Here is a 25,232-nt window from a genome sequence, read left to right on the forward strand (position 1 = left end):
ACGCAGGTCAGACTCTAACCTGGGACCTGCTGGGCCCTGACCATGCCGACTAGCAGACCAACCCAAGCTCTGTGACCCCCCCACACCCTTTACTCAACTGTATCAACAAATATTTTCCCCCTATCCGCATCCCATCTTCCCCACTCTGACCCAAGGAACAATCCGAAAGGGTTCTGGGCTCCCTGATCTGCAGCCAGACTCCAGGAAACAGTCTGCTACCTGTGGTCTTGCACTAACCCCAGGACCTGGCTTCACCTGCCAGTGGGTGGGCAGCAGCCCAGAGTCTTTGGGACCCCGAGTCTGCCCACCAGTGAGCAAGCACTAGCCCCTGGGGCCCCCTAGGGTTCCTCACCCAGCCGCCTCGTGACCAGGCTCCACTAAACCACAGCCAGCAGCATCCGCAGATGGTAAGGCCTGGCAACCAACCAGACTTGGGACCAACTCTGCCCACCCTACCACCCAGACGCATGCAGTTTGGGTGATGAGAGGAGAGTGCACCGCTGGGATGCATAAAATGCCTCCTGCAGAGAGCCACTTCTCCAAGGTCGGAGATACGTAATTAACCTATATAACAGACATAAAAATACAAATAGCAACTTAGACAAAAGTTGTGGCAGGGGAACATGTTCTAGACAAAGAGATAAGATAAAACCCTAGAAGAACTAAGTGAGGTGGAGACAGTGGAGGCAATCTACTAGAGAAAGAGGTCAGAGTAATGATGGTCAAGATGATCAAAGAACTCAGGAGGGGAATGGATGCAGGGAGCAGGAAGTTAGAAGTTTTCAACAGAGTTCCTTGGACAGAGGAGCCTGGCAGGGTCTGTCCATGGGGTCAAAACGAGTTGGGCACAACTGAGGGACTAACCCTAGAAAATATAAAGAACAACTAAATAGAGATGTATGGTTTGGATTGTATGTAAAGTACTCTATGCCTAAGGCAGGTGTAAGGAAAAAAACTTTTTTTTCCCCCCTCAGAATACCTTAGAATATGGGCTGAGGATTTAAGGTGGTATGTGAGCTTGCTTGTCATGGTACCTTGTCTGATAACTGAGAATTTTCTGGTTCAGTTAAAGCTTATGGAAAACGTGGATAAAATAATCAGTATTGTGAATTATATGAACATGCTGAAGATAATGCACTAAAATGTTTGATAAATAATGAATTTGTGTTAAGATCAAAGAGAAGGAAACAAATTCACTGGATATATACAGTGTTATACAAGATGACTATGTATTTTGCATTTGTTTTCCCATATTATGCCACAACCAGCTAATGAGATAATAGTAACTCATTTTAAAACTTCAGAAAATGAGGTTCAGAAAAGTTGAGTAAATACCAATGGCCACAAGTCTATTAGGTGTCAGTGACTAAAGAGCTGTATCCATATATGAGCAATCATTCTGCCATGTGTTGTGTGCTAAGTCACTTCAGCTGTGTCAGACTCTTTGTGGCCCCAGGGACTGTAGCCTGCCAGGCCCCTCTGTCCATGGGATTCTCCAGGCAAGAATATGGGAGTGGGTTGCCTTACCCTCCTCCAGGGGATCTTCCCAACCCAGGGATTGAACCCAGGTCTCTTTTGTCTCCTGCAATGACAGGCGGCTCTTTATCACTAGCACCACCTGGGAAGCCCCACGTGGCTTCCGCACCATGCTAACCTGCAAAAATCACTGAAAAAAATTACATAATCTTTTTTATTTGTCTGAGTGGTTGGAGCAAACAATCTCTACATGCCTTTAGAATGTCAAACATTTATGACTTAAGTATGAGAAAATTTTGGTTTTCTTTTTACTGTACTTACCAATGCTGAGATGTCAAACTAGCCTTCAGGCATGGGAAAAATTGTCTAACATGATGACAAAGATGTCTAGCTTAAGGTACAGAATTACCTTATTACCTTAAAGTACAGTTCTTTTCTTTTTCTGAACTGAACTATTAGTTCAATATCAATTATAGCTGAAGGGCTACCCCTGTGGACATGTGTATAGTTCATTAACAAGACGGTCAGTATCATATACAGCAAAATTAGAAAGTGGGGAGCAAGTTTAGTGAGTGAAATGGTTCCATATAAATATCCAAATATTATAAATTATATATATTTGGATATATATAAATGAGGATGAAATTCTATTTAACTGCCACCTGTACATTTCTTGTTATAGACAGATGGCCATTAAAATATTAACATTAAAATATATTTCCAATGTATATATTTGAGCCATTCAAATACATTTTAAAAGACCACTTTACCCTCTGGGCTTCCTTGGTTGCTCAGATGGTAAAAGAATCTGCCTGCAATGTGGGAGACCTGGGTTTGATCCCTGGGTCAGGAAGATCCTCTGGAAAAGGGAATGGCAACCCACTCTAGTATTCTTGCCTGGAGAATTCCATGAACAGAGAAGCCTGTCTGGCTACCCATCCATAGGACTGCAGAGCTGGCCACGACTGAGCAACCAACACTTTACCCAAGATCTCAGCTGAAGCTTATTTGATATTTTATCATTTTACTTACCTCTTCTCCGTCACCCAAAATTATTTTGTAAATGATGAAAAGCCACCCTAAATTAATGAGAACATGCTCGATATTATTTTTCTCATTTGGTTCACATTTAGTTGGATAAAGTGAAAACATTTCTGTTGAAAAGAATCAGTACACTTCTTCAATTAGGTCAGGGCTTCCTGCCATTTAAAATTGACAGAAAAAGCAAAATGTACCAGACTGCAACACTGGAAATAGAGCTATTAGACCTCCCCAGGATCTCTGGTCCTAAGTTTGACCTCAAGTCCCTTCTGCCCAGAACTAGTGACTGTTTCAAGGGGATTTCACAACTAGCTTCATGAGACAGAAGGAAAATGGCAGAAAACTTCTAACTACTAAAGTCAGCTTGACACCACGGTGCAATTGGATGTATTACACCATCAAAAGAAAGAAGCTCATCACGAAGTAACACCTTTTTTAAATACTCAGAGGTAGGTTTTATGTGACTGCTATGAAGATGGTCAAACATAGCCATAAAAATAAAACAGATCTAAACATGAACTCACAACCACATCTTAAGGAAATAAAGTAATGTAGAGATCTGGTTAAGAGGATAAGCTTTGAAGTTGGAAGATCTGAGTTTGCATTCTAGCACAAACATTCACTAGCTGTGGGACCTTGGGCAAATCTCTTACTCTCTCTAATCCATAATTTATTGAATGATTTGTAAACGAGGGATACACGACTATCTCTCACAGATCTGAGAAGTAAATGGAATGATTTATGCAAATTGATTAGCACATTATTTGGCAATAAGTAAATATTTTAAGAATATTAAATGTCATGGTTATTGTGATTTCAGGAACTTAATTCAATCAGAAGCACACTCACATTAAAGGGTTTTCCCCCCCTAGGTAAAACAAAAAAACAAAAATGTCAACACTTATCTAAAAGAGTCAATGTAACAAGACCATATAAAATAAATGACTGCTTTGCCATTAATTTCTTATGGTTTATTCCCTGGTTTTATGTGCACCTGTTAATGATAACTTAGATGGAAAATAATAACCACATTCATAATTTAGAATTGCAATTGCTTTTTTTGAAATAGTCAAACTATCAATATTTTAAACATCCACAATTTATTCATTAAAAACATACATGTCCCAAAAGAAATTACATATACATCATCTAGCAAAACCTATCTTGTGGATATTGTATCTTAAATAGAGAATCATCATATGGGTATTTCCATTTTCATATTTTTACCATAGTTTTCTGATAAATTTGATAATTATTCATAAATATTCATTTATTTTGAAAGTTATGGAAATGTGTAGTTGTATCTTGCTGGAGAGTCACATAACACTTTTAGTCTCAAGTAAGATGTGATTGGCATTGTTTTCAGAGATCATTGCTCAAATGATAAAGTTCAGTGTTTATGCTCAAAAAAACAATCAGCAGAGTGATTTGGTTGTATGTCATTAGTTATAAAAATCATTCTCAATTTGTAAAGAGAAGTAAAAGGAGTTGTGACTATAAAGCCAAAGGCGGGAAAAAAGTCTAAATTGTGTCATATCTAGGAGTATCTGTCTCAAGTCAAAACAGAACTATTGCATTGGATTTTATATTGTCAGGTAAGAAAATAATGCTTTCTAATTGTTAACCTGGGGTTTCAAAACCTTACTAAAGTGAATTTTATTCTCAGAACTCCTTAATAAATAAGTAAATTAATGGATAAGCACATAAATAAAAATTGGGTAATGTCACATAGGAAAACTCTTGATGCTCCTTCAGTGGCTATCGTTAAGAATACATTACATTTGTTGTGTCGAACAGAGTAAGCAATTACTGCCCAAAAACAAAGGTATTATGAAATAATCTTCAAATCTCCCTTCTTTGAAGATTCATTTCTAAAATAACTTCCCAATGACACTTCTCCTTCAAAACTCAGAAGAACCAAGCCCAACTCTGAATGTGATCTTCAATTACATATTTCTTATTATTTCAATCACCTGTTTTAAGTTTCAATCATATAAGCTGATTGCGTTGCAAGCACAGAGTCAAGGAACACTTGTAGAATCAAAAACGCAGGAGTGGTATAAACGGGCCATGTAGATTTTTCTCTTCCCTTACCAGAGATACAACCATATCAGAAATGTCTCCTCTGCTAGAAATCCTCCTGGGAAAATGGCTAGGAAGCTCACCAAAGTTCACACTTTGTTCACCAGAAGCTTTGCATAGAGGAGTCCCATCTTTTCTTTTCATCACCTGCTACCTAGTCCAGGGGAAAGAAAGTGCTGAAGGGACAATTCCCACAGCATCAGGTCATTTCAGTAAATGCTTCCAGAAACACAGCACCCACCTCCTCTCTGCTACAAACACCCATTCACAAAATCCGAGAGAACTACAAGTCGTCCCTGATTCCTTGGAAATGTAGTTAGACTGATGTTGAAACACACCCTCCTTCCCTTCAGTGTATAATTATTTGTGGGTGGAGAGCCACCACGGAGGGTAATAGAAGAGGAAAGAGAAAGGGGGAAAAAAAAGTAAAAGCAGGCTCTGTTTGACCTGACTTCTAAAAATCTTTCTGTTCATCTCTCGTCCCCTCTCTCTCATTTTTCTAATCCAGAGAATGATGGAGTTACAAGGCAAGGAAATGAATCCGGAAACAGAGATACGACGCTTGCCTAGAAATTATTTGGGTGAATTATTTAAAGTTAAATACTCCTGGTCCTAGGAAGCCAGCATAATTCATATTTAAAGGAGGTTATCTTTTCTCGATCATGACATAAACAGTTTCCTCCAAAGCTTAAAAAACCCGGTTCCAGAGCGCGTTCTTGCTGTCCTCTAAACTGCAGACTGAGGAGAGGTGGAAAGCGCTGATAACCTGTGAAAGTGCAAAGACTCTCACGCCTGTGGCCAAGTTCCCACCGGCCAGAGCTCTTCCCTCCTAGCCCTCGTCATTCGTGACTCTGCAAGACACAAGGACTCAGACGCGTGTGAGTGCGTGTGAGCGAGACAGGCGAGGGGAGAGTGCGCTTTCCACATGTGGAACCCTGCGCCTCCCTCTCATAGCTTGCATCCATTCATATGCATGCGGTGGTTAAATATTTGATCAAAGGTGGAATAGTTATACTGATCGGTTGTATTTTTAATAGGCACACCTTAAAATAGAGGGTCCGTACATTGCAAGTGTGAAGAGACTCTGAGGATGGTCCCTGTGCCTCTAACCCTTTCCACTCTTCCCTCCCCCGTCTCCACTCCCCCCCAAAAAGGGAAAGCTTGCAGCAGATTGTAGAAGGATTTGAGTCTGCAGCTCAGAGAAGGGGATTAGGGCCAGAGCGGTGCAAGTTAAATTGTGCTGCAAATAAAAAATGGGCGGATTGGTCTCTAGATTCAGAGGCTGGTACCACCTTCCTTTCTAAAATAAAATCTCTCTGGCATGAAGTCACCGCCTATTTCACATCCGGTTTGCCCTGGGACGTATTACTACTGTCTTGGTAAAGAAAAATCTTTTGTTGTATAGCTGCAGATTGGAATATTGGGAAGCAAATTCGGGTGTGAAATCTTCAGCAGAGGAGCACGCAGAGTCCATGATGGCTCAGCCCGCTCAGACCGAGTGAGTGAGCGGCGGAGCGAGGACGCCTCTCCGCTGCTGGCGCGCCCGGACTCGCGGACTCGCGCCGGCTCCCAGCTCTCCACGATTTTCTCTCGCAGACTTTTCCCGGGTCTGGAGCGATCCTGTGCCCAGAGGGGGCCCGAGGTAAGTGCGGCTTCGGACCGCAGCACGCAGGGCTTTGAACGTGCCTTTTCCTTGCTGGAGAGACCAGAATGCAATAGGGAAAAGAGAAAGGGAACAGGACAAGAACCTGATCCCACAGCAGGTAGACACAGCGAATGTTTTTCTGTCAGGGTTAAAACCGCAGCGGTCTAGGAGCATTATCGTCATTATTATTATTTTCTCCGTCTTTCTTTTCTTTCCTTCCTTTGGCAGGCAGATTTGAATGTATTCCGCGGGGTGGGTGGTGACATGTTGTTTTGGTCTCCTTTTTTTTTTTTTTTTTTTTTTGGCAAAAGGGAGCTGAGGTGAAGTGGGGAGGGGCGTTGGGGGGGGGGCATCCTCTAAAGTTAAGACGCTGGTGTAGAAAACCTGTCTCAACGTTGCATATCTTAGGGAAGGCACTCTCCTTCTGGGTGCAAAAAAAAAAAAAAAAAAGCCTCTTTTCTCCTTTCCGGTGGACGCTGCTGCTGAAATGCCCTCTGGTGTAGGGGTCTCTCCCATTCTGAACACGAAGAAAAAAAAAACTCAAGTTCTCATTTGATGTGAGTGGCATGGGATATGGGTGTTTGGAGTGTGTGTTTGATGAGGTGAGGTTGAAGGTGGAAAAGGGTTAGGAGACAGCTTAGCGTTTCTCTTAAACTATTATGTTTGTATTTGCAAGAAACTTTCTTACTCAACAACTCAAGTGCCATGATAGGTTTGCTTTCCTCTTTTTAAAATGTCAGAGGAGGACAGAAAGCAATGGTATCTTGCTTTGGGGTTTTGTTTTGTTTCATTTATTCCTTTGGGAATTACCCTTTTTTTATAAAGATCAACAAATATTAATAGGGTAGGGGAAGTTGTTTTTCCTTCATAACAGATGTTGAAGATTAATAAAAGATTAATATAATTATGCAATTTAGATGCAATATTTTAACATGAGGATATTTATCCAATATTCCTCATCCTATTCAACTCTTCTATGTTAAAAGCAGTCACTAATTTAGGGAAAAACTGTGAATCTCACAGTTCTTATCTCTAGATCTAGACTGTCCTCTGTAAGCACCTTAATTATGTTTCATTGCTTACATTGCCATTTGGAATGATTTTTACTGATATAAATGATTCCAGAGAGTGCGGAAAGCATTTGTGTATATGTATTTAAAGGCATACCACATTAAACTATAGAGTGTCTCATGAAAAATATGCTTTAAAAGACTTGCAGTCCATTAATCACTGACCCTCCTGAGGGATTCAGGGAAGTGCTAACAAATTTTACCTTGAACATTCTCATAACTGGAATCAATTATAGCACATTCAAATAAAGTGTTACCATATCTTCTCCTTCTCCAGGTAGTGTACTTATTTTGAAAAACTAACTGCACAAATAGATAATTTTAAAAATTCTCAAAGCTTTCCAGACTCCTCCATCCCTCCAGCATCCCACTACCTAAGTCTAAATTCAACAATCAGACGGTGATTGATTGCACTTTACCTAAGAGGGAAAAAAGATTCCCTTATTCATGCAAAGCAAAGCACTCCAGTTTCCATCTGTTTGAGATGAAACATTTTCTAGCAGCAATCCAGCAGAATCCAAGAGGGCTTAAAAGATATGTGTAGGCATGTTTGTGTGCATTTATGTGAGTGTGGTTTGTGTGTGAGAGACCAGCACATGGACTGACTATAAAGTATGTCCTTTAGCCCCACAGAAGCATTAGTGAGCATATTTAACAAGGCAGTCACAGGCAGAGAATTACAAGCACGACTTCAGGATTCAATAGCACATCTCATGATTTTTTTTTTTTAAGATAAATAGCAGTTGCTTCTGAAATCAAGGTGTATCCAGAACCCCAAGATGAATTCAGTCATCAAAGCATAATAACCTACCCCATCACAGCCCCCGAACAGGCTCTCTCCATTGTAGACACCAGCTGAAGATATTTAATGCACAGTGCAGTTGTGGGAACTCAAATCAGAAAGGTCAAATTTATCAGATGATAAACAAGAGGACAGTAATTCAAACTATACTGGAAATATAAAGCCTAGAGAAAAAAACAACTCACAATTGTATGTTGAGCAATCTTATCACCTGAGAGCATTTCAACTTGTATTCTTTTACAGGAGAAATTAAGACACTGATATTTCTGAATGGAGAAATGGAAGGGAAAGTGGAGAATGGATGGTCCAGGTTTCCATTGCTTCCAATGAGGTGTCATATCCCAGTGAGGTCATTTCCTGACTTCAAAGCATTTATCTGAACTGCCTCAGTCAGCCCTAGTGGTTATAACCTGATGTTTCTTGCAAGAGACATTGATCTCTACTTGTTCTACTTTTCAGCTGCACAAGCCCGCAATGAAGAAAAGTCCGGGTCTCTCAGACTACCTTTGGGCCTGGACCCTCTTTCTGACCACACTGACTGGAAGAAGGTGGGGACCCTTTATTTTAAATCTGCATGAGAATTTCTGTAACTTTTCATTTATTCTTTCAGAGTGAAGAAAATTAACCTTGGATAAATTCATGACTAAGGGGATTAAAAAAACTTAACTGCAATAAAATTCCCGCTAATAAAGTAGAACAGTATGAAAAAATAATCATCTTATTTGCATGTTAGTTAGAATACACTTAACACGCTTTTGTTAAGGAATGTGTTAATTCACCATTTAATTCTTAAATTGAACTTTTCACTGCTCAGTTGTAACCGAACAAAACATGCAGTTTCCTAATTCATAAAAAAGTTACCCCAATTAATATCTGCATACTATGTAAGTTGATTTTCCAACAAGAAAATTTCTAACTAGTTGCAAAGATCATAGAGTAACTTCTGACTATGTGCAAGTAGAAACTTTAGAATAATATTTTTAATTTGAATGTTATATGTTTTTATAAATGCATGTGCATTTTGTTTTGAAACTATTACTTATAACTAATAGAAGTAGAGTATACAAGACACATTTAAGAACGGTAGATAAAACTGAACTTCTCTAAGTTTACTGTGGAGACAAGTTATGAGAAAAATGTAATAATGTGATTAACTATATTCAAAATATTAGTTAATGATCCCATCAAGCTTATAGATACATTATAATAGCAGAGATATAAATGACCAAGTATTTCAGATTCTCCTTTATCTGCTTTTATATTTCTAGTATAATCTATTTCTGTGGCCAAAGTCTTAGCCATACTATAAAAATCTAAGATTCTCCATAATGTAACGAAAAGTGAACCCTTACAAGTTAAGGCAAAGAGATGGAATAGTCTGGAAATGTAAGGATTTAGGAGGATTTTTTTCAATTGAGAAGTTGTCCATTTTTAATGTTTGTTATTGTGCATGGTGAATAATGACTGCCAGATGAACAGGAAATGCATTATTGTCAAATACTCTTAATCTGAGGAGTAAAAGGTTCCTCACTGCTTTTGAAAAATTATATGAAGTGTTACTATTGTGATGACCTGTAGATGGAGTTAGTGCACAGTGTTTTATTATATAGTGGCTCATACGGAATCAAAATCAAGTACTGCAACTGACATTTCTCTACAAATTATAAATTATATATTCAGTTTAGGAGACATTACATTGGCATGAGTGTTTAATAGCAAATAAATAATCTTGATCTTTATCTTAGGCTTATTCTCTGACAATTACATAGTAAATGAGAATTAAAGATGAAGCATAACCTGATTAAGAAAATCACATAAAAGAATGATTATCATTCCAGTTGGCAGAGCAGAAATGGTTTGCTGGGAGGGAGGGAAAAGACTCTTTTGGCATTTGTATTCCAATGCAAACAACTGGTGAGAACAACATTTATAAAATCAAACCAGGGGGAAAAAAGCCTTTCCTGAATTTGACACATGCTATAAAAACAAAGGAAATGCAGGTAAAGGTAATAGACCACTCCATTTTGGGGGAACCATATTCGCAATCTAATATGCTCTGTCATGTCACTTCATCTCATCATTTCCCCCTTCTTCTTTTAGTGCTTCTTCCTTAGAATACTTGATCAGGCCCTATTTACAACTCAAAGTGTGCTAGCATTTCTTTCCCACCTTTATCAAGATGACCTTCTAGTATCCTTGAAAGATGCATGCATGGCAGTAGGTTTTGTGACAATGAGTTTTTAAAAATAATTGCCTTCAGAAAACTATTTTTGCTTTACTGCTGTCATCTGCTAGTGAGACATCCTGGAAGACACAGAGCTTGTTGAAAATTTGATTTCAGAAACCAGGAAGATCTTTCATTTTGCCAAAAGAGAGGAAACCCTCAATCTGTATGGTATTAATATTGAATTTATGATACTGTAAAACTGTTTCAAAGAGGTACATTTAATATATTTCATATTCATGAATAGATTTTCATTATAATAGCTTATTAAAATTTTATCAGAAAAGTTTTGCATTTTACCATTATAACATTAATTACCTAAACAATAGTGTTTGTTTTTTAATTGATACTTGATTATATTTCTTGCTTTTGTCAAATAAGTGAATCCTGGTTTCAACTGTTACTATTTTTCTTAGATTAATCAGTAATATAAACACACAAGTGAGAAGCCAAAAGCATATTACGTAGAAAGTATGAGAGTGATATTTTTATGTCAGTTTTTTAGTTTACACTCTATATTTGTTTTTTCTCAAGGTCAGAGCTATCAATGAAATGTCTCAGTAAGTGTGATCTATCCTAAAATAGAAGACTCTTCTTCCAAAGGATTTTGGAAGTGTCATCTTAGCCATTACATAAAATATGACTTAAGGAGCATAGATAATAATGTGATTGATATAATAAATATACAATATTTGAACTGTGGTTATTACATGATCAAAATTCAAAGACTAGTAATGATAAGGAGTTAAAAACTAGATATTCATATAGAAAGAATTAAACAGGAATAATTACTCTGACATAGAAGAATGAAAATAATGTTTTAGACTAAAAGTTAAAGAAAACTGGATTCTAGTTCAAACTCTGCTCACAAATAGCTGTGCTGTCTTAAAACAGTAATCTTGCATTACTGCTTAGTAAAACCATAAATTTAGAATATTGGACCTTACCTTTTCCAGGGTATATTTTACTTCTAAGACCAACAAGGACAAAAATTCAATTAATTAGAGGTTTGAATAGACAAATTATAAAACGTTTTGGTTTATTGGTTCATAAACCTTAATGGAAATAGAAATTACACACTGATGTGAACAAATAATTATCATAAGTAACAAGTTCTATCTATTTTTTTCATTTAAACACCTGAAAGAACATCAAAAACCACAAAAGAAACATAGGAAGTGGACGAAGGGAGGCATGTTGGTAGATGCAATTTTAGGATTATTCTACATATTAAATGAAAACAAAGCTATTAATTACTTTGGTAGTTCATAAATATATTTTTTTAATTTGGGAAGAAGTTTCCCAGATTTCAGTTTTTCAGTAGTGTGCATTAATGTTCTTGCTTCACTAGAGAAAACATGCATTACAACTTTGTACACACACTGAGAATTATAAATGTAAAGAGACAACTCATGTCGTATAATTTTCCTTCCATAGTTAGAAATATTAGAATATAGAGCATATCACCTATGAGAACAAATATGAGAAAATGTTAAGAATTAAGCTATGATTTTTTTTTTTTACTTTATCAGAAGGAATTTTCAAATTAAGACTCAATAGAAAGGAATTTGAAAAAATTGCGGAAGGCTTTATTTGGAAAAGGTTTTAGTCAAAATGTATAATTTAGCTATTGCCTCTGATATTTCAGCTATGGACAACCCTCATTACAAGATGAACTTAAAGACAACACCACTGTCTTCACCAGGATTTTGGACCGACTCCTAGATGGTTATGACAATCGCCTGAGACCGGGATTAGGAGGTGAGTAGCATTATTGTGTTTTATTTTAGAGAACAATATTAAGCCTTTACTAGTAAAACATTGCTTCCCTCTACATGGTAAAATAAGAAGAATGACAGCATGTAGTGTAATGACTCATCCTATTCTCAATAGATTGCCCAATGCTAATTCAATTTTCCATGGTCATCCCATGCACATACCCAAACGTGATAAAAGGCAATTCAAACTTCTTATAATGTCATGAAAGTAATGTTACATTTACTTGACATTCATAACCATTTGCAAGTATGATTTGATTTTACAAGGGAGAAAGGCAGGTAATAGTCTTCCTTCCAGCCCAAAGACTGCATTGCTATTTCATTCCACATTGCTTTGTTTGCATTGGATTCAACTAGAATATCTCTGAATCTGTTGCTGTAAACATTTCTTGTAGAATATTACAGACTGATCCACTATTTCGTGTTAGATGAACCCCATCTCTGGGACGAAAGGTGAATGAGATAGATGGTAGTATTTTTTATCTCGGTTCATTTAAACTTAAACTGTAATTTTCTGTAGTAAAAATGTATTTTTCTTTGTATACCAGTTAATGGTTTACTAATGAATTTCTACTCAGGAAGAAGACAGCAGTTAATAATACAATATTTATAACAATAAAAGCAAATAGTACAAGACATTACAGACTTATTTAAATGGCCTTTGAATAAGATAACCAACCTATCTTATTTAGTTAAGCAAAGAATAATAAAGTCAAAACAAAATATTGATCTCAGAGTAAAACAAATGAGGCAAAGAAATGAATTATTGTTCAAAGTCACATAAGAAACTAAGGGTAGAATCTATGACTCCAAACTATAATTTATGCTGTACTTTATCCAGAGCATTTGTTGAAACTATGTAATAGAAATATTTAAATTACTATGAAATGGCAGTTTTAAGAAATTCATCTCTTCTCCATCTAGACAGCAAAGATATGCAAAGAATAAGAAGCCTAAGAATTCAATTTGTGATTTTAAAACAGAATGGTAACATGGATTTAGAATCTTCATTTTAATACTTTAGGTAGTGTGATCACAAGGCTATGGGTCGTAGGTCTGCTTTGAGACCGCCAAATGCCATTAGTGTCTCAGAGGTTTAAGGGAAACTCCTTTGTCAAAGGCGCAATTCAGAAATATGTCAAAGGTCTCACCAGGTGTCCCTTCCTATCAATCTCAAGCATTCATTCTAGGACATGCTATACAAATTCCCCCAGGTTTGTTGTATTCCACTTGGTTTCCCCTTACTAAGTTCTTTGAAAAAGTATTAAGAAATAAAATGTATTGGTCACAAAATAGAGTGCATAAATATGTGTGTGCTGTATTAACATAAAATCTGTGTATATCTAAACATCTAGAGCAGTTTCAGGAAAATTGTTCTTAGTTTATAAAATTTGAAATAAATTGCAAAGACCGCAGGTAGGGGAGGAACGGACAAAAAGAGTCAGAATAGTGATAATAACGTTTACGAATGGGCATGCATCTGATTTGTTTACTTGTTCATCTTCCTTCTCCATATCAATCCATAGAAAATCTGCAGAATTTTATAATATATCTAGAAAATCTTATCCTCATTCTAATTTAGGAAGTTGCATTTAATACTTTAGCATGTGAATATGAATATCCTCTTTTAAGTTCTGTGCATAGTTTTAAGTCTGTTAAACAATTTTACACACACACACACATACACCTTCTTTAATAATCAGCTATGTGGTCATATTGTTATTTGGAGTACAGGTAACACACCCATGACTGCTAATTTAAATTTAATTATGTATAATAACTTTAATAAATGTATATGTTAATTCTTTAATCAAATATAGTGTAAGCAGGAAGCATTTCACCTACTCCTCATATGCATACCTAAATCTTGGAGAGCCACAAACCTCGAAGATACATAATACAGACTCAGAATGAGTTTAAAAGCTACTCTTTCAAGACTCAGGATAATAGTGAATTTATTATACAGAAACAACTACATTAATTCAGGCAGCAATTTTCATGGAATCTAATATATTATCTACTTAACCCCCTCAGAATAACAGATAGTTATGTAAAGAACAGAGTAGTGGTAGCCTAAATATAGATAAGATACATTCTTTTTAATTGAAGTGAATATAATGTCCTCTACCATAGTAGAGGATTCAAGGGCTCAGGAAAAAGTTTTAAAATGGGTCTGCTTTATTCTTTTTAAAGAGGATTTTCTGATATTTGTGATTTCTGGAAATGGTGATTTTGAGGTTATGATAGACATGAAAACAAATTTTAAAGTAGCCTAAATAATTTCCTTTATTTCTATTTTATCTGTCATCCTAGAAAATACTGCAATTAAATCTGATGGATTTGAGGTTTATGAAAAAGTTTTAACACTATCTTAATTTTTGTCATTTTTTTGGAGTGCCTTTTCAGTTTTAAGGGATATAATGGGATGTGTTTATTACCTATCTCATTTACCTGTTTAAGTACATTTTAAGAATGTTTATCTGTCTTTAGAAAAATACAGCCTTAAATATTAAACACAGTTTTTAGATATTTTATAAAGATAATAAGCTACAGAATTAGAGAAAAATGTTAAAATCATGCATGATTTTTGGATGCTATAAATTGAAATTATCTATTACATACATTTCTACAGAATTATTTAATTCTATGTCTTTACCATAGATTTCTGGTAAGCTAAGTTTAACATGCATTCTAGTAGCTCTCCATTGTAAAAATCAAGTTTTTACATGATTCATTTGCTTTTCAATGCAAAAACTATGTAGAGGCAATACTTGAAAGATTATCGTTAGCTTATAAAGGGGGTAAAAATTTCCTCATAGTGGGTTCATGATCATAGCTGGAATAATCTTTTCTTGCAAGAGAAAGGAGCCCACTGTCTCATTATGATAAAAGTCTGGTTTTATAAAAATAACAACATTGTGCAGAAGGCAGGGATATTTTGTTCTGAATGTCTTGATAAAATATAGAAATGTGATAAGCTAAGACTTGAGACTAACGTAAGAAACTCTAGTACGTGCAGTTTCATCATGACCTGTCTTTTAGAAATACACACAGCATCCAAAGGTGTAACACCACTCTTTGGAAATGTACACCCTAGATCCAAAAATTAAGAAACAAATTTAAGGACAACATAAAAAATTATATCCTGGAAGTCTATCTCAATTTAAAAAAGATAACACTAAAAAGGATAGTGTGTGGAATTCTATAATATCCTCTATTCAGGGACATAAAGAGAAAAACGTTTGGCAAATTCATATTTTAAGTACAAAATTAAGGAAGGAAGCTTTAAATAGACTTGAATTGAAATAATCTGTAGCCAGAAAATAGAAATCAAAATTTTCAGTGATTGTTGAGTTCATTCTCATCTAATATTGCCTTCCTTGAGGGCATGGTGTAGAGGGCTCCTTCTTCCTTGCAACCAGGGACCAAAGAATGTTTTTGAAAGGCTCTTGCCTAAAGCATGGTTACCACAGAAGAATAAAATGGCTGAGGAAGGAGAGGAGGTAAAATCCAGAAAAAAAAAAAAAAAAAAACCAAAAAAGGCAAGATAAGAAAGGAAAGGTTAGAGCAGAAAGGAGAGCAAGAGGGTATTGAAAATAAGGAGAAAGAATGGAGGAAAGTGAGAGAGCTGGAGAAGGCAGAGGAGAACAACTAGAGAAGCTGGTACGGGAGAGGCATCTGGGTTACGAGGCTGGCTAGGCTCAGGTGTTCCTTGATTAATCAAGATTCCTTTTTCATTTTAAATCAAGACAAACCAAACACCTTCTGAGGAAATCTGTTTTCTCAAGGTTTCTCCTTATTGGCTGTGAATCTAAAACTAAAGAAGCCTAAATTTTCTCCAACTTTCTAAAACATTAAATGATGCTCTCCCCCAAATTACACCTATCTGGGTAAAATTTCAGCCACCATCTCATTGGCTTTCCCTGCACTCTAGGAGTCAGGGTAAGAACAATCCAGAAACAAAGATCCAAAACTGCATTCTGAAGAAAGTTTTCAGGTTTTTAAGGAGAAGCAGTGTGCTTCCAGTAACATCTTTCCCGCCCTCTCTGCCCCACCATTTAGACAGGCTGCGTCTCTCTTTGCAGTGAAAGAGTACCCGTGTGTACTCATCATGCGACAAACCCAGATGGATGGGAGAAGTAAATAGGTAGGTAGGAATGTAGGGAGAGAATTGACTTTATTCCTGATATTTTTTTAATCACTGAGTCGTGTCTGACTCTTTTGCAACCCCATGGGCTGTCCATGGAATTTTCCAGGCAAGAATACTGAAGTGGGTTGCTATTTTCCACTCGAGGGGATCTTCCTGACCTAGGAAGCAAACCCGAGGTTCCTGCCACATCTGCATTACAGGCAGGTTCTTTATGACTGAACCACCAGTGAAACTACTTATTTATTCCTTCTATATACTTAACATATTTAGTTAAGATTTTCTTCATTTTCCTGTGTTGCAGAATTGGGTTGTTGTTGTTGTTTTAGATTTTACTTAATTGAAGCTATCAGTTGGATGAGTATTTATAACTGGAATGTAGCTGGGATTTTCTCTCAAGGTATTTGAGCACTGACATACTATCTGATTAAACAATCTATGCCTCAAAGCATACTCCTTATCTTCTTGATTTTCCCAATTTTTGATTTTTTTTATGCCTGTATGAGACCTTTTAGACTTCCTTTAGCCTAATAACTGTGAGAGATCTCAGCTTTAAGATAACAAGGATCTCCCACCAGGCAAGGAGACTGGGCTGGATATGAGTGCTGCTGGCAAAGTGGTATTGGCTCCTTGGGGAATTAACTTGGCATCTTGGGTTATGTTTCTTTATGTCAAAATAATTCAAGGTGGAACACTAAAGAGTGCTCTGAGGAAAAAAAAAAAGTCAGATTAACTTCTGTAAAATTTTGTGCAACTTTACAAACTTTAGGTAACTAGACTTTATCTCAAGATGAAATCTGATATTCATGTGATCTTTTTATGTTTTTATATGCTGTTTGATGTTGAAATCAGAGGCAATCATTTTATTTATGTTCACCTAACTTAAAGCGCACATTTTGTATTTATATTAAAAAGCCAGAATTTCAAAAATTTAGAGGACAAGATATTATGTCACAATATATTCACTTTCAATAAAAAAAGATCCTGAATTACTGACAGTACCCCAAAACAATTTAAAACATTAGACTTCTCCAATATTTGTTATTGCTGTTGATATATTTACTTTACCAATTAATAGCTTGTCATATAAACTTCTGAAATTCTACTCTAGAATTCTTCTTTTTGAATTTGCGATAGCTTTGTCTGGTGCTTTTAATGCAAGGTGTGGAGCAGATGCTCAGACTTTGGCTTAATGTAGTCTATTTCCACTGAAATACTATATCTAGACAGTCCATAATTCAGTTGAATTTTAGAGGAAAAGCAGTTACCAAAGACACAAGAAGAACTGTTAAAATGAACAGAGAACATCTTTTAACCTTTACTGGCTAAGAGATCCAGTCAGCTCATGAAGCCAGCTTGTCCAGTGAATCCAAATGAGATGCCCAGAGGAATGTTTTAGCATGTTTAAAAACTTCCTGCTTCCATTTTTCCTTTTTGTGTATAGATCATGGTGCCAAGCACTTCCTAAAATAAAATGTAGCCTCTGAGACTATGCTCAGGTTATAAAGGCCAAATTATTAGTAAACAACTGCAGTTTATATTTTGTGCAGTTACTTTTGACCTTTTTATATATTTAACATTTCCTCGCTTGATACTAGAACCAATGTGAACTATTAAATATATGTGTGTGTGTGTGTGTGTGTGTGTGTATGTGTGTGTGTATAAATATATTCTTTAGATGGTCGGTGTTTTACAGCCTGAACTTGAGTTCTTAATTTGAAAAATCATGTTTGTAGTGTTTCTGAGTTAAGAATCTTATTGTTCATAGTCACAGACTCTGCCATTTTGAAAACTTGAAACCGAATCCTAAGTCGATGGCATATCCCTCCAAGATTATTATTCTTATATAATAATTATTAAATCATTAAATCTCATTAAAATTACATAATGGGAATAGAAAGTATGATGCCTCAAAGCTATTGCATATTGGGCAATTTTGATCAAGACTTATACAGACTGAAAGAAACCCATTTCTCCGATACAGCAATTACATCCTTTTCTAAAGCTTTGCCCTCTCCCAATAGAAATGCCGTGATATAAGGAGTGAAGGAGGGACATCCTCAGTGGAGGAGAGATGAGTATCTGCTGTAATATGTTTACCTTTTTTCGCTGGGAGATGCTTATATCATCTGAGTTCTGGAAATCTGAAAACACAAAAGGACCAGGTATTGGCTAGACATCTCAAAATGTGATTTTCTACTCCATATCCAGATTTAGCAGTTGCATCACGAACTTTAAGTTGCTCTACTTTAGCAGGTAGGAGAAAACGGTAAAAAATTAAGGGAATGGAAATGAAGGACAAGGAGCAAAAACGCTGCTCCAGGCAGATTGGCAGGGAGCTGAAACATTGTCTAATGCTGCTGCTGCTGCTAAGTCACTTCAGTCATGTCCGACTCTGTGCGACCCCACAGAAGGTAGGAGTATAAATTGATGGTTATGTAGTGAGCTCAAGATATTTTCAGTTTCTAAACAGGACCATTTCAAAGTGGGGTTTTAAGAAATACTTTATTATAATGACTGATGCTAGCCAATTCAGACCCCATATAGTGACTGCCTCTGTGAATTAACAGCAGCAAAGTAGCTTGCAGGAGGCAATAAACCTCCTTCATAAGTTACAAGCACACAGAACTGGGCCCAGTGAATATTCTTCTGAGTTCCTACTATTCTGAGTTCCTAGTAGACAGCATTTCCATTGAAAATATGGCCAGTGCCATATTAAATTGTTGTAATAGGAATCCCTAACAAAATACCACCTACAATTCTTCACTACTGATTCCCTCTTCCATTTTTTAAAAACATTAGTCACTCTTACATTCCACTCTTTACAAAGAATCAGTTGTCTTCTTAAACCACAAGAAACATTATTTCACTTCATTACCCCAAAGCTTCCTATTACATTAGAACAAAGGTCACCTGCTTCTATAAAAAGCTCTTTAAATGTGGACCCTCTTACCTCTGCAGTTCAGTTCAGTTCAGTCACTCAGTCGTGTCCGACTCTTTGCGACCCCATGAATCGCAGCACGCCAGGCCTCCCTGTCCATTACCAACTCCCGGAGTTTACTCAAACTCATTTCCATCGAGTCGGTGATGCCATCCAGCCATCTCATCCTCTGTCGTCCCCTTCTCCTCCTGCCCCCAATCCTTCCCAGCATCAGGGTCTCTTGCAGTGTCATCTTATACCATGATCATCGGCATCACCAAGTTCCAGATGTATGGGCTTTCTTAAACAAAGTGCATTTATTCTCATCTTTGCTTTATTCTTTCTTTTATGCTTTAGATCTTTGCTTTATTCTTTCCTCTCCTTGAAATGTCTTTGCCTGGATCTGTTCATCCTTGAATTTTTCTCACCTTTTAGGTCACAAGTCAAATGCCACCTCTTCTCTCAGAGCATTTATAATGATCTGACATTAACTAGTGTAATTCGTGCATATGTGCTTATACATAGTTATGTATATAATTCTGTTTATCTACCTACCTGTTTACCTATTTATGTTTCTAACCTATTTACCTAAAATATGTGTTACCTGAGACTATGAGATATGCTGCCGAAGAACAGGAACAATTGTACTTTTGTTAACCAGTGTATTACTGTTATCTAGAAAAGTGCCTTCCTAGCACATAGAAAACTCTCAGTAAACATTTGTTGACTAATGTACCCAGAAAATACATCTATTTGACTCTCAATCCAATAGAATGGAGTTGATTGTGCAGGTATTATTTCTTCACTGAAGAAGTAATAAAATAGTCTAAGAGACATTAAAGAATTGTCCTAAAATCGCATAGCTTGTTCTCTAGGAAAATCGGAGTTAAAATCCAAGTGTTTTGACTCTTAATCCAATGTGCTTACTACTTACTATACTACACTGCTTTTCTGATTTTTGCCTCAAGCGCTAATCATCTTTTTGAATTATCACTTCAAAACATCTGTTACTTCAATACTTATCAGCAGGATATCAGCATTGTAGGAAATCCCTAGTAAAAACAGATCTACTGCTGTCTAGCTGTTACAGAGGTTATAATAGTGTGTACATATGTGTATGCATATATGTGTGTTTGTGAATATATGTGTGTGCACATATATGTAATATAAATAATATGTACATGTTGTATGTGAAACATATCTTTGAAGGGTGTGCTTGTTTAAAAAATAATTTTAATCATCATAAACTTAATTTACATTGATGTACTGTCTTAGATATCCTTAATCACTGTAATAATAACCACCATCATAATTTCATTTTACATAACTCTATTCCATCTTTATCCTTTGAAAACTTGAACATGTGTATACAGTTAGTACTAATTCTAAAGAATCTTGATTATTTTACACTGGACAGAGGATTATTGTGACAAAAATATTGGATTGGAAAAAAATTAATTGCTGATTAATCTAGTCTCTGAACATTTCTTCCAACCAAGTTATTTTAATTGATTTCCACTTGCAGACAGTTTCCTCATTATATAAGAGGTTAATTCATGTATAACTTTGGTTAGGTGTGTAATCTTCCTAGCTAAACTTCATTAGAAGTTTCTGCCTCATGTTGTATGCTCTCAAATAGAATATTTCAAAGCATAAAATTCTTTACTTTTCCCATGAGATACAGAGAAAGGCCTTGAATACTTTCTAGATATTTCTAATAACTTCAGAGTCTAATGCTAAGTCAAGAAAGTCTGGTATTAGAGCATGTGATTTAAATTCTATTGTTCCTTAAATAATAAATTTTATATATATGTATAAATATAAAATTCTTCCTGGAGGGGAGAGGGGGGAAATGACAATGTTTTTCCAGAATTGGGAAAAAGAAGGTTCCACAACCATTGCCTTAGCTTTCAGCCAAAACACATGAGTATGAGTGCATTTTCCATTTAAGCCTGGTTGATCTGAAGAGGACTGGATTTCAAACCACCATTATTTTCTCAAAAAAGCAAGTTAACCATGGCACTATTTATAATTTGGCTGAAGTTCCTTCACAATGACCCTCTATCTTGAACCTTTGCAATCCAGATTATAAAATGTTCATCTTAAAGCAGAATGACTTCACATGCCACTTAAGGACTCCCTGGTGAGCTGAAGTGAAGGACACTTTTGGTCAAAGGATTCTCTTCTTTGCCACTGAAATGATACTCAACTGAGTGAGAATGTGGTTTGAGGATAATCATTAAGTATATATTTTAATAGAAAAAACTATGTAAGGGAATACACCAAGATATTAACAGTGGATTTATGTGGAAGGTGATATTTCAGGGAATTTAAATTTTAAAAATATTTTTCTGAAGCGTCTCAACTTAAATTATGAACTTATATTTTTTATTAAAAATTTTTTTTGTAAATGACATAATATGTTATATTGGGCTTATTCTTACTCTAAAGCTTTTGTAATGTTTTAGAGTAGCATTCCCAAGTGATTTTCGGAAACACAGGGGTAGATGATGTTGACCACGTTCATTTAAAACATGGTTTCTTGGAGAAATGAGCATGGTACTGTCCAAGACATATCTTTCAGCAGTATACATAATAAGCAGTTTGACAGCAATGGTAACTTCTTTTTCCACCATATATTCACTGATGACAAATAAAACCACTTGAACATGTGACAAGGGAGCTATATTAGAAGGGAAAGTATAGAAAGTGAGTCTTCTGATTATCTTGCTTCCCCCAGGATGCAGATGAAATCATCTTCTAACAATCTAAAAACAGCAGAGAGAAATATTCCATATAATTGGCAAGTTCACTTCTTCAGAGCATTTTAATGATAGATAGAACAGAGTTTTAGAAAAATTTTATTGGAGTATAGTTGATTTATAATGTTGTGTTAGTTTCCGATGTACAGCAAAGTGAATCAGTTGTGCATAGACATATACCACTCTGTTTTAGATTATTTTCTCATATAGGCCATTACAGACTATTGAGTAGAGTTCCCTATGCTATATAATACTTATCAGTTATCTTATTAGTTATCTATTTTATATATAGTAGTATGTATATGTCAATCCCAATCTCCCAATTCAGCCCATACCTCCTTACCCCCCTGGTAACCATGTTTATTTTCTACATCTGTAACTTTATTTCTGTTTTGTAGATAAGTTCATTTGTATTCTTTTTTTAGATTCCAATATAAGTGGTATCATATGATATTTGTCTTTCTCTGACTGACTTCACTCAGCATGATGACTTCTGGGTCCATTCATGTTGCTGTGAATGGCATTATTTTGTCCTTTCTATGGCTAATATTCCATTGTATATATGTACCACTTGTTTTCTATTCATTTCTCTGTTGATGGACATTTAGGTTGCTTCCATGTTCTGGCTATTGTACATAGTGCTACAATAAACACTGGGGTGCATATATCTTTTCAAATTATAATTTTCTCTGGATATATGCCCAAGAGTTGGATTGCTGGATCATATGGTAGCTCTATTTTTAGTTTTTTACAGAATATCCATACTGTTCTCCATAGTGGTTGCACTAATTTACGTTCCCACCAGCAGTGTAGGAGGGTTCCCTTTTCTCCACATCCTCCTCAGCATTTAAGAAAAAAGCATATTGGTTGCCCCTAAAACATCTGGTAAGCCAAGCTTTGAAAAGCTAGCTACCTCGAGGAGTATTTTCTCCTCACACTCCCAAAATAGATAATACTAATAAAGGAGTCCAAGAGAATTGTCCCACGCCACGAAGCATTTGCAAGTGTGAAAACAGGGACACTTATTTCCCCAAGTAAGTGTGCATTTAACGATAGGTCCCTGCCTTAAAAATAAAAATGGAAGAAAGGACATAATCCTACTTCCATAAGTGTCACTCAAAGCCATAAAATATTCATCATAAACCTTATAGCTTGTAATCTGGAGAGACCCAAAACTCAACTTCAAGAACAAAATGAATTGTTTTACTTGATCTATAAAGGGAAATCTTGAAAGAGAAAGGACAAAAATAAGCTCAATGAATAGATGAATTCCAGCTTTTGTGACTAGATAGTGTGTTTTCATTGTATTATGATTTTTAATTGGAAGTCATTCTGACATTCTAATAAAATGTGAGCTCTTGCTGGACTCTTAAGAAACAAAAGGTATACAAATATATATTTCCATATATGTATATATGGAAATAAATGTGCAGTAGACAGAGAGATGTATGTATTGGGGAATGACTGCTGGAAGAGGTGAGAAGAGGGACATGGTATGAGAGGCAAGTGGTTAATATATCTGAGACCTAGTGCTGACAGCTATTCTCTTAAGCTCCGCAGTTGCTACAGGATGTTGGATGTTAAAGTTGAGGTTGGAAATGAGTTCTAAAAACACAACTCTATTCTCTTTGTCTCAAGCTATGTTCTTTATTTTGAAACATTGAACAGTAAATCCCACATAATTATTATATCAGCAGGCTCATTTAAGCATTTTGGAGCCAATGAAATTGTTGGGGGTGGGGGACAAAACCTAAAAAATAATGGATTGTTTATGGAGGGGAGTATCTCCACCTCAAAATTATTCTATCATTTGAGATACACATTATGTGTATAACATGACTTCCATGAGCCAAATTTATACTGAACATTTAACTCTTTACAAGTGAATTGCTAGGGGATAAAATTTTTGATTTTCAAACGAATTCATTATTGCATGTTTTGGGTCAACTTTTTAATATACTACACCAAAGATACAAATGTCCTGGTCAATGAAATGAATTGTTTAAAATACTGGACTGTTATGTCTCAGAGCTAAAGTTGAAAATTACAAAGTCATCTTTTTCATTCTTACCTCTCAACAAAGGTTTCCTTTTATACAAGCAACATTTAAAAAAAATATATATCTGTGTTGGATTGTCACCAAACTACATAAGTTTTATTGGTTGATATATATGCCTCAGAGCCACTAACATAAAATTACATTGAGCTTGAAATGGAACCTATTAAATGAACTTTTGCTGTATCATATGTGCTTCTTGTCCTCAAAATTGAAGATACTTGCATAGGTTGTCAGATTTTTTTCCCAGGGAGAAATTTGGATAATCTACTTATGATTTAATGCCAGGAAGCAATCATTTATAAAACACACCCTTGAGTCCTTAAACAGTTAATAAAGCTTGCTACAGTGCACTATATACGTCCCAAGAGTAGCCTAAATACCTGGAGAATCTGGCAAGCTGTGTAAGAATAGTTCAGCTTAAATCATACCCATATGCTAACATATTTTTTATTACAACATGAAATGGCTTGGTATCATTCAGGAAGTGTGTCCATTCTTACAGAATCCATTAAGAATCATCTGACCTCTCCATAAAATCTGTCTCCCAGAGTGGCATATTTAGGCTTCCATCTCCATTGAAAAATATTCACTGTGAAATTTCATGTGTAAGCAGTAAATTATCAGGACTACACAGTGGAGCAATTTTAGAAATAGCTAATCAAAGCCAATAAATTTCCCATTTGGGTGTGAGTATGTGGTGGTGAGATCTAATAAGGGCTGTTGATAGACATTCACTGTCCCAATTTCCTGCTTCATCAGAGCGTGTAACTGAAGTGAAGACTGACATCTTCGTCACCAGTTTCGGACCCGTTTCAGACCATGATATGGTAAGTGACTCTGCAATTTTGGTTTTCCTGGAGTATTTCCTAAATTTAACTTTTGAAAGGAGAAATATGGATTAGATTTTTAGGAAGTAATTTGCAGTGCCCTGGCTATATCTTTGTGTTTCTCTGTGTGCATAATAAGTAATATATCATATATATGTGATATATGTATATATAATATTTACATAATGGAAAATACCCATTTACTTTTCAGGCCAGGCCTGTTTATAGTTATCAACCACTGCAGTCTTCTTTTGTTCCATCACTGACATTATTCCTTTGCCTTGGTCTATGTTCTGTGATTCAAATAGTGTGAATTACCTTATATTTTAGTTAGGAGGACATATTGATTGAAGAATGTTCGCTTTCTGGATGGCTAGGACTGTTATAGAATAGCTGTAA

General features: G+C 35.9%; 1 protein-coding gene across 1 annotated transcript in view; it reads left to right on the top strand.

The window, feature by feature from the left end:
- Window positions 1–5,793: 5,793 nt before the first annotated feature.
- Window positions 5,794–25,232, top strand: part of GABRA1 (gamma-aminobutyric acid type A receptor subunit alpha1) — a 57,117-nt gene continuing 37,678 nt past the window's right edge. The window contains exons 1-4 of the mRNA XM_043913479.1: window positions 5,794–6,241; window positions 8,576–8,664; window positions 11,989–12,101; window positions 24,766–24,833. Of these exons, the coding sequence (XP_043769414.1) occupies window positions 8,591–8,664; window positions 11,989–12,101; window positions 24,766–24,833 (255 nt within the window). The 5' untranslated portion in view covers window positions 5,794–6,241; window positions 8,576–8,590. The remainder of the gene's footprint in view (window positions 6,242–8,575; window positions 8,665–11,988; window positions 12,102–24,765; window positions 24,834–25,232) is intronic.

The sequence above is a fragment of the Cervus elaphus genome, chromosome 9, assembly GCF_910594005.1.
Source record: "Cervus elaphus chromosome 9, mCerEla1.1, whole genome shotgun sequence".
Classification (NCBI taxonomy): Eukaryota; Metazoa; Chordata; class Mammalia; order Artiodactyla; family Cervidae; genus Cervus; species Cervus elaphus.